The 10,971-nt window shown below is 38.4% G+C and overlaps 1 protein-coding gene across 1 annotated transcript; it reads left to right on the top strand.

Annotated features, from left to right (window-relative positions):
• Positions 1 to 8,867: 8,867 nt before the first annotated feature.
• Positions 8,868 to 10,231, top strand: LOC120288411 (organellar oligopeptidase A, chloroplastic/mitochondrial-like). The gene is made up of 4 exons (XM_039302374.1): positions 8,868 to 9,008; positions 9,507 to 9,628; positions 9,992 to 10,099; positions 10,184 to 10,231. Exons 1-4 carry the CDS (start codon positions 8,924 to 8,926, stop codon positions 10,229 to 10,231), a joined length of 363 nt encoding a protein of 120 aa, XP_039158308.1. The 5' UTR covers positions 8,868 to 8,923.
• The last annotated feature ends 740 nt before the right edge of the window (positions 10,232 to 10,971 follow it).

Consider the following 10,971-nt stretch of genomic DNA (forward strand, 5'->3'; position numbering starts at 1 on the left):
ATAGAACTGGGCTTCTTTCCTGCTCTTCTAGTCCCACCTTATTTAATCTTCTTTGAAGCTCAGCATCTTAACGTCTAGACCCCTTTACAGCACTCCTTTGATAAATAAATAACAGTGTAGAAAAGGGTTTTACTCGAGTACGAAAGACAAATCTTTGAAGGATGAGTTTAGAACGAGTAATTCAAAATATTTATAGAAGAATTTAAGGTTGAAACATGTTGAGAGAAAATGAAGATATACGAACTTTCCGACTAGGAGGAAAATGTAACAGTGTTAAAGCTTTGATTTAAGAATGGCTCAGCATGAACGAGCAAAGTCATATAGTCATTGAGAGGAACAAGGTAGAGGTTTAATGAAAGGCGCGTGAGGTTGAAATCATCTGTGTGACTAACTAATGTGTTCTTTTACCGTCATGTGAGCATCGAAAATGCCTCGTGCAGGGGATTTTCCAGGCCCTAACTGATGTGGGACAACAAGTCCCACCGTTTCGACCACAAAAAAAAAAAAAAAAAGTCCCTCAGTAGCCAGCCCAATCAATAGAGAACTTTAGAGAAATTCCGATGAACAATCACTCAAAATGAGTAAATTTTTTAGGCGTCACATCCAAAGCTTACCATGCTTGACATCTAAGATTTCTTAAACATCACACCTATGATAAGAATTGCATCACACAATCCCAAAGCAAAGAATTGCCATTATCGATTCATCATCAACTCTGTTGACAAGAAATAATCACAACTATATGTATAGATTTTCTGAAAGTTCTTCTTCTAGTTGAAATAGGAAACCTCTAAAGATGGCATCCTTAAACTGAAAAAATGACACTTGTATTACCCTAACAGATTACTAATCAATTTTTTAATTTTTGAATGGACCAAATTAAGTACAGGAGGAGTCTAGCAGGTCTAGAAATGCATTTACATTAAGAATCGATCTGTGTGTTTTCTGTTAAAGCATGTACCTCGCCAAGCTCTTCTTGCAGTCTTTGCACTGGCCCACTGAATGCCCACAACCGACGAAGCCAAATTCGAAAGCATACTTAACCAACCACAGTATAGCAATAAATAACTTTAATTAAACTCGAAAGAGTTGATATGTCCATCTTGGCCATGTATAATCGTCAACGTTTTTTTTTTTTTTTTTGGTATATATCTTGAACAACTTTCATCTTGCAACCCAACCGTGGGCAGCTGCGTTGGTGTTCGTTCTCTCCTGCAACGCTGTGTTGGAAGATAGCACCGAAGTCCGGCGGTTCCTCGGTCACCAAAAAAAAAAAAAAAAACTTTCATCTTGCATGATTTTGTTGAATATATTAATAACCTGTGCGAAACTTCTTAGTATATCTTCTTATCCCTGCTATCTTGGGATAATTTGCTTCTGTTCATCTGTATAGAAACTAAATTTTGCTGCGACTTATCAAATTGAATAGCACACGATGTGTGAGATGATGAAGGCACTTTTGCTATAATTTGCAGGAATGTTGTTCTGGAAAATATTAATTGAAAATTCTGATGTCTTAGCAATCGAAATTGCTTAAATCTTGAATCTGTTAGACAATATAATTCATATGCGGAAGCCAGGATCAATTAAGACAAACCTCCAGCCATTGTTCTTGTTCGCGTTTGTCAGAAAAACCTGAAATCAAAGAAAAATTGGGGACACTCTACTACCCAATTCACTCTCGTACTGATGGTGTATTCTGAATGAGAGAGTTTGAGTTAGACCTTGTCATCACCCGTCAGAAATGAACGTACGTTCCTATTTATACATCGTCTCCCATCAAGACGGGCGGTTGTCACGAAAGGGTACGAAGCGTGGATCGAACAGACGCAACTTTAAGAGAAAATTTGGGTCAAAATGGTGGGATCACAAAAATAAATAACATTCTCTCACTTGATCCCATCATTTTCATCATACGAATTATTCAACTAATTCCACGAAAACTTTATGCTTAAAGAAAAGAAACAAAACACATGAATCATGGCGACATATCCTCTAAGAGTGAGTAATATCTTCCATGTATCACAATGCATCTTTTTTCTTTAATGTAAGCCTATATGTGACAACATATCTTAGTGAATAAACCCCATGTTTATTCCAAAATCAAGGATAAATGTTATTCTCATAAACAACAAAATGTGTACACAAAAATTGAGAATCAACATTACAATTGAATAAGAGTTTCATACAACAAAAATCGTTCATATGACGAAAAATTACATGATGGGACCTATTCCCATAGTGGCATGCCTTTAGTTAAAGGATCGGCTATCATCAATTCAGTGCTAACGTGTTCAATGACCACTTTATTCTCCTTAACACGTTCCCTTATGGCTAAATACTTAATATCGATATGCTTACTTCGACTGCCACTTTTGGCATTTTTAGCCATAAAAACCACAGCTGAATTGTCACAATATATTCTTAATGGCCTAGAAATAGAATCAACAATTCTAAGCCCAGCAATAAAACTCTTCAACCATACACCATGCGAGGTAGCCTCAAAACAAGAAACGAACTCAGCCTCCATAGTGGAAGTAGCAATTAAAGTCTGCTTGGCACTTCTCCATGACACGGCTCCGCCAGCTAACATGAAAATGTATCCAGATGTTGATTTTCGTGAATCAACGCAACCCGCGAAGTCCGCATCCGAATAACCGACCACTTCCAGGTTGTTAGTCCGTATATACATAAGCATATAGTCTTTGGTACCTTGAAGGTATCTCATTACTTTCTTTGCAGCTCTCCGAGTGGTCTAAACCTGGATTACTCGATATCTTCCCAACATTCCCACAGCAAAAGCGATGTCAGGTCGAGTGCAAACCTGAGCATACATCAAGCTTCCAACAACAGAAGCATATGGAATGTTGTACATTTGTTCCCTTTCTAGATCATTCTTCGGGCATTGGTTCAAATTGAACCCGTCACCCTTCACAATGGGTGCTATACTTGGTGAACAATCCTTCATCCGAAATCTCTCTAAGACCTTATTGATATAGGTTTCTTGAGATAATCCTAAAATTCCTCGAGGTCTATCTCTATGGATCTTAATGCCAATGACATAAGATGCCTCACCCATATCTTTCATGTCAAAACTCTTAGAGAGAAATTGTTTCACTTCATGTAGCAACCCCTTATCATTGGTTGCAAGTAGTATATCATCCACATACAGCACAAGGAAACAAATTTTGCTCCCACTAACCTTCTGGTATATACATTGATCCATGACATTCTCTACAAAACCGAATGAAGAGATGACTTCATGGAACCTTAAGTACCATTGGCGGGATGCTTGTTTCAAGCCATATATAGATTTCTTAAGCTTGCACACCAAATGCTCACCTTTACTAGAGGAGAATCCTTCAGGTTGTTTCATGTAAACCTCCTCCTCTAGTTCTCCATTGAGGAACGCCGTTTTCACATCCATCTGATGTAATTCCATATCAAAATGGGCAACCAATGCCAAAACAATACGAAGGGAATCTTTCTTAGATACAGGAGAAAAGGTCTCCGTGTAATCGATTCATTTCTTTTGAGTGAATCCTTTGGCAACAAGTCTAGCTTTATATCTTTCAATGTTACCTAATGAATCTTTCTTAGTTTTGAAGACCCATTTACAACCAATGGCCTTCGCACCATTAGGTAACTCAACCAAATCCCAGACTTTGTTAGATGCCATTGAACTTATCTCTTACTTCATGGCATTGTACCACAAATTGGATTTACCACTATCCATGACTTGTGAAAACGTTTCGGGATCATTCTCAGCTCCAATATTGTAGTCAGACTCTTGTAAATACACAATATAATCACTAGGAATAGCCGATTTCTTTATTCTAGAAGATCTTCTCAATGTTGCATCGACATTCTCTTGAGGAGCATGTTGCTCAACTGGTTGTTCAACAGTTTCTGGTAATTGCTGAACAACTGGATCTACTAGATCAATATCAGCAGGTTGTGGAACTTCAACGATTGGTTGTTCAATAGCCGGTTGAACTGAAGGGACATTATGAGCAACAACCAATCTTAAACTTGAGGTGGAATGTTGAGTATCTGTATGATCTTTCTTAGGATCAAGGTCCTTCGATCGATCGCTCCCACTAATCAAGTCATTTTCAAGAAATTTAGCGTTTCTTGATTCCACAATCCTAGTGGTGTGAGATGGACAATAAAACCTGTATCCCTTAGACCTTTCGGCATATCCAATGAAATACCCACTTATGGTCCTTAGGTCTAACTTCTTTTCTTGTGGATTATAAACTCTCACTTCAGACGGGCATCCCCAAACGCGCACATGATGCAAACTCGGTTTCCAACCTTTAAATAACTAAAAAGGTGTCTTTGGGACAGCCTTGGTCAGAACTCGATTTAATATGTACACTGCCGTCTTAAGTGCTTCAGTCCATAAGAATTTAGGAAGTTTGGAGCTGCTAAGCATACTACGCACCATGTCTAATAAGGTCCGATTTCTTCTTTCCGCTACGCCATTTTGGTCCGGAGAACCAGGCATAGTATATTGGGCAACTATCCCATGCTCTTGAAGAAACTTTGCAAATGGACCAGGTGCTTGTCCATCTTCAGTGTATCTACCATAGAATTCTCCACCTCTATCTGATCTCACGATCTTTATTTGTTTACTGCATTGTTTCTCTACTTCCGCCTTAAATACCTTAAAGGCATCTAATGCTTCATACTTATTATGAATCAAATAGAGATACATGTAACGTGAGTAATCATCTATAAAAGAGATAAAGTATTTCTGACCACATGAGTCCATATCCGGACTACAAATATCCGTATGTATGATTTCTAATATTTTTGTACTCCTCTTGGCACCTTTCTTTGTCTTGTTAGTCTGCTTTCCCTTTATGCAGTCCACACAAGTATCACAATCAGTAAAATCTAAATTACCAAGTACTCCATCATTTACTAATCGCTTAATTCTTTCTATGGAGATATGTCACAATCTCCGATGCCACAACATAGAGGAATGTTCTTTCACAACACATCGTTTTATACCAGCTTTATCATGAACATGCATCGCATCATAATAGGCATTGTCTTGTAAATTAATTCGAAAAAGACCATCAGACAAAGTACCACTCCCGACAATTTCAGATTTAAATGACAAACAAAAGTTTGAATCTGAAAAGTTAAAAGAGTATCCCAAAGGTACAAGTCTTGAAACTGAAATTAAGTTTCTAGAAAAACTAGGAACATGAAAGGTCTTTTCCAAATCTAAAACAAAACCACTATTGAGAACTAGTCTATATGTCCCAATAGCTTCCACATGCGAACGCATCTTGTTTCCTGAATAGATGCTTTGTTCACTTCCCACTGGCTTCCGGTGGTTTTGAAAACCCTGCAAGGAATTTGAAATATGGATTGTAGATTCAGAATCAATCCACCAAGTGTTGTGACTTACATCAGTCATATTAGATTCATAACAAACACAAGAGATTGGATTACCTTTCTTCTCGAGCTAGGCCTTAAATTTGACACAATCCTTCCTTATATGCCCCTTCGTTTACAAAAGAAGCATTTGGATTCTTTCTTAATGTCAGCTTGGGGAGGTATTTTACCTTTTCCCTTATGCTTGCCATAGCCCTTATTCTTTCCTTGTGTTGCCAAATGAGCACTTTCTCCCAATTCCATAACCAGTCTTTCTTCCTCTTGAACACACATGGTCATGAGTTCATTAATAGACCATTTATTCTTATGTGTGTTATAAGAGATCTTGAAAGGTGCATACTGTTGTGGGAGAGTGTTCAGAATATAATACAAAAGGAATGATTCAGATATCTCAACCTCAAGGTTCTTAAGCTGAGCTGCAATGTTCCTCATTTGCATGATGTGCTCACGCACACCTCTAACACTAGTGAGCTTCAATGATGAAAACTTCATAATTAGGGTCATGGCATGCGCCTTCTCAGAACTTTCAAATTGCCCATCTATGGCCTCCAATAAAGACTTAACATTGTTATGCTGAGCAACTGAACCACGAATACTAGGAGATATCTTAGCTCTTATAAACATGGCACAAACGCGGTTGGACCGCTCCCATTGGTTATGAAGAGCTATCTCAGCTGGAGTGCTCGAATCAATAGGAGCAGGTGGTTCGTCTTTCCTTATAGCATAGTCAATGTCCATCCACCCCAATTGAAGAAGAACTGACTCTTTCCAAACTTTATAGTTCTCACCATTCAAGTATAGGAACATCAAACTTAAATTGAGAAATTCACAGGTTGCTAAACCGCATATCAAATAATCATGCTTATGTCACAAAATTTGAGGCAAATATAAATAAATCATGTTTTACCAATGTAAACATGTCACAATATGAATCACATAACATAAAAACTACTTGTGGGCTAAGTTTTTAATTTAAATAGATTCATAATTACTTCATGAAGAAACTACCATATTATATGCCTTTTCTTAATTCCTGTGGGTAAATTAAGAAAAATAATATGATATTTCATCCTAATTAATCATATTAATATAATGAAAATTCCTGTGGGATAAAATTCATCATATTAATATAATTAATTACAATCAATGTCCATTTTTAAATATGATCTGGAGGCTCTTAATATATAATTTAATTAATTAAAGATGCTGTGGCCACTCCCTAATTAATTAAATATATGGACCATTGGACATTCATGCACAAAATGTTAATAAAAAATGCATGAAATGACATAATAAATAAATACATCAAGGGCAGAACAGTAAATAAATAAATTGGCCAAGGGCATGATTGCAAAAATTTAAAAAATTTGAGGCAAAATCGTAAAAAGAGGCGCGGAGGAGACATCGGGCGCGTGCCTAGCACGCGCCCGTTCCCACTGCAAGCGCGCGTGGTCCGCACGCGCGCGGTTCAGCGCACATGCGCGTGAGCGCGTGGCGCGTGGATCCCACGCGCCTGCAACCGCAGTGCGTGCGTGGGATCCACGCGCCTTCTTCCTCGCGCGAACATAAGCTTTTCTTCGCCATTTTTCGCCGTTCCGCCGTGGTTTCGCCGGCCGTTTCTTCTCCGGCAGCCCATTTTAGACAAAAATAAATAATGGGTTTTGAATAACATGCCGGCACGACCACATAGGTCCAAGTTTCAGCGAAAATGAGCAAAAATTGGCCCCAAAATCAGACGAAAATTTCCCAAAACACAATTCCTTCAACCACCGCGACTTCCGCCGCCCAATTAGCCTCCGGCGAACACCGATATACCGGAAAAACTCATGGCTAATATTCCTAATGGCGGTGCGACCGTGCGGGTCCGAAATCAATGAGTGGGTCGCCGGAATTTGCTCGGAATTTGGGAGTTTCTCTGCTGGCCTCAAAATTCCGAGTTACTGTTCATCTTCTAAAAGTCCGAAAAACACCCAAAAATACACCGACAATTCACCAAAATTTAACAAAACAAGGCAGAGGCTTTTAACATGCTATGATACCAAATGTTAGACAATATAATTCATATGCGGAAGCCAGGATCAATTAAGACAAACCTCCAGCCATTGTTCTTGTTCGCGTTCGTCAGAAAAACCTGAAATCAAAGAAAAATTGGGGACACTCTACTACCCAATTGACTCTCGTACTGATGGTGTATTCTGAATGAGAGAGTTTGAGTTAGACCTTGTCATCACCCGTCAGAAATGAACGTATGTTCCTATTTATACATCGTCTCCCATCAAGACGGGCGGTTGTCACGAAAGGGTACGAAGCGTGGATCGAACGAGACGCAACTTTAAGAGAAAATTTGGGTAAAAATGTGGGATCACAAAAATAAATAACAGAATCTGCTATTGATCTCATCACATAAGCCTTGTAGTGGCACTGACTATGTCAAGATTACTCCTCATGTGCGATAAAGTAGCAAAGTGGATTCTTTTATTTTAACATTTCAGCACAAACACTGCTTTTTGATTAATTAATTAATTAATTAATTACAGGAACTTGAAAAGTTATCTAAAAAGTTTGATGAGAATGTCTTGGATGCCACAAAGAAATTTGAAAAATTGATTACTGATGAGAAGGATATTGAAGGATTGCCTACTACAGCTCTTGGTTTGGCTGCACAAATGGCGGTGTCTAAGGTAATATACAATACGTTTTTTGTTTTTTGTTTTTTTGGTGTGCATTCTATTATATCGTCTTCAACACTTTCCATTTAAGAGCCTATTTAATATTTCTTGCTTTACCATTTCTATCATTTTTAAGGGGCATGAAAATGCAACTCCGGAAAATGGACCCTGGGTGATCACCTTGGATGCTCCATGCTATAACTCTGTCATGCGACATGCTCGAAACAGACATTTACGTGAGGAAATCTACTGTGCTTATGTTACTCGGGCCTCTAGTGGAGATATGGACAACACTTCAATTATTGAGCAAATCTTGAAGCTTAGAATGGAAAGAGCTAGGCTTCTAGGTTATAATAATTATGCAGAGGTATGGTTGAATTCTTGAAGCTTACGTTTCATTTCTCTATAAAGTTTGAATGGACAAGTATGAAGCTTGTTAGAAAAAAACTTTTAGTCATCTTTAGGAGGATAACTTTCAATCACTATTTATAAACCAGATCCAACTGGAGTTCATGATTTACAAGGGAAAAGATGTAAGTTTCTGGTAGACAAAATGCTTGTTGGCATATTATAGGTAAATTTGGAAATAGTTTCACGCAGATACTGAAGTGTTTGGGAGTGTGCAATTTTCTGGAATTATATTTTGATGCAAAATCCAGTGTGAACTACTTTTGTTATCTCATATATGTAAAGTTCGCAAAACAAATTCATGAGTATGCTTCTGCACGTCTCTTTTCTCCATTCTACTCGGATCATCTCGGAGGAGGATATTTGCACGGATGAACAATTCACTAGATTGTGCTACATCTTCACATACAAGGGAAGGTTCTCATCAGGTTAGCATGGCTACGAAAATGGCTACCATTGATAAAGCGGAAGAGCTCCTGGAAAAACTTAGGAGTGCTTCATGGGATGCTGCAGTTCAAGGTATGATCTAGATGAAAGTCTTGTCAGTGCATAAACTTTAATTTGTAATTGACGTTGATTTGTGGTTTATAAGTTTTTTGTTTTACCCTCTTTCGAGAAACCTAATAACCCTTGGGGGGAGTTGTGTAATTGAATATGATAGAAAGGCACAGTATCCCTTGTTTATATGCATCGTAGGAATATCCCCATATCTGATGTTTCTCTTTCGTGTTCTCCTGTGATGAACACTCAATATTGTTCTCTGTGCTGCTTAAAGTGTGCATTAAATTCCCTGTATTTCAAGCTTCAAAGCACCACACTTTGCATCATTATGTTCCCTTGCATGTATTTATATGGAGAGGGGCCCCGCCCCCGGGGGGGGTTGTGCAGGCGGCGGTGCTTGAACCTTTAATTCAGTTTGATTGTGTCGACGGCAAAATAGTAGGCTGCTTTTACAGATTTTCCTTTTACTTTCATCTCAACATCCACATCTTGATATGTGTTGCCTTGATTATTCAGACATGGAGGACCTAAAACATATCGCTAAGACTCAAGGAGCGAAAGAATCTGATGATATGAGCCATTGGGACATTGACTTCTGGAGTGAGAGGCTGCGTGAATCAAAATATGACATCAATGAGGTTAAACCTCTCTCTCATACAGAAAATTGTTTTGTTGATAGGAAAGTTAATAAAGATACTTGCTCCTGAACTATCGTGCTGTAATATACATCATAGTACATATATAAACATACCCTTTCATGTGGATGTGGTGCCAAAATGAGGTATCTTTTCTGGGGAATTTTGGGGTTGGCGCCACTGAGAGTAGAAGAGAAGGTCCATAGGAAGCCGGAGTAGCATCTTTTAGATGCTATTAGGCTACTTGCCAAGTGATGTCACCCTTCTCTAATTATTGTTTCCCTAACAATTTTAAGAACATCATGATTTGACCCTGATTTATGCATGTCAATATGAACATGTGGTCTCACTATTTACAATTTCCAGGAAGAACTACGCCCATATTTCTCTTTGCCAAAAGTAATGGAGGGCCTTTTCAACCTTGCAAGTACACTTTTTGGAATTGAGATTGGGGCTGCCGATGGACTAGCACCGGTAAATAAGTCTAATGGTGTGTGCTTCTGCCTTTTCTGTGCTATTTGTACATGCATTCTAATAAAATGTTTATTTGTCCTTCAGGTCTGGAACAATGATGTTAAATTTGAGAGTGCTAGTATGAACACCTAGGGGGGTGAATAGGTGTATAAAATAAACTTGGCAAATATATGCGGAATAAAATAAACTTCGAGTAAAATAAAGGAGTTAGGGAAGAGAATAAGAACACAAGATTTATAGTGGTTCGGCTTAATTCAAGCCTACGTCCACTCTCCCACGCTAACAACCTTCTTGGCTGGATTCCACTATGCAATCAACAAGAGATTACAACTTCGAGTGCAAACACTTAGTAGTAGATCACACTATCTCACTAAGTCACTCTCTTGGTATTTCTCTCACGATCACAAACGTTTAAGCTCTCAAGAGACAAGTATATGATCAAAAGTCGCTCAGACTTTGGAATTATAAATTCTACACTCCGTCTCTTACTTGCTCATCGGTCCTTCATCTCCTTAAATACTCCTCCACTTCCAAACTAGCCGTTGGACAGTATCTTGAAGATCGTCTTCCAATATACCAATTGGACAGCTCTGTATCTAGAAGATTTGGTAGCCGTTGAGTGACAAAGGTAAAATCCCAATGATTCCGATCGCCCATACAAACGGAATCTTGGTTTCCATAAGTAAAGCTTCTTCATATAGAAAAATATTGTCTTCAAGATCCAATTGTCAATCAATTAGATTGAGTCAATCAAATCAATCTTGATGTGGAATCCAAACCAGATCACTAGCCGTTATATGATTGGGCTTGAGTTACGTTACGTTGAGTCCGGATGTAAAGTCGATAGAAATAGACTTTACAATCTGAGTACG

Source organism: Eucalyptus grandis, chromosome 9 (genome assembly GCF_016545825.1).
Source record: "Eucalyptus grandis isolate ANBG69807.140 chromosome 9, ASM1654582v1, whole genome shotgun sequence".
Classification (NCBI taxonomy): domain Eukaryota; kingdom Viridiplantae; phylum Streptophyta; class Magnoliopsida; order Myrtales; family Myrtaceae; genus Eucalyptus; species Eucalyptus grandis.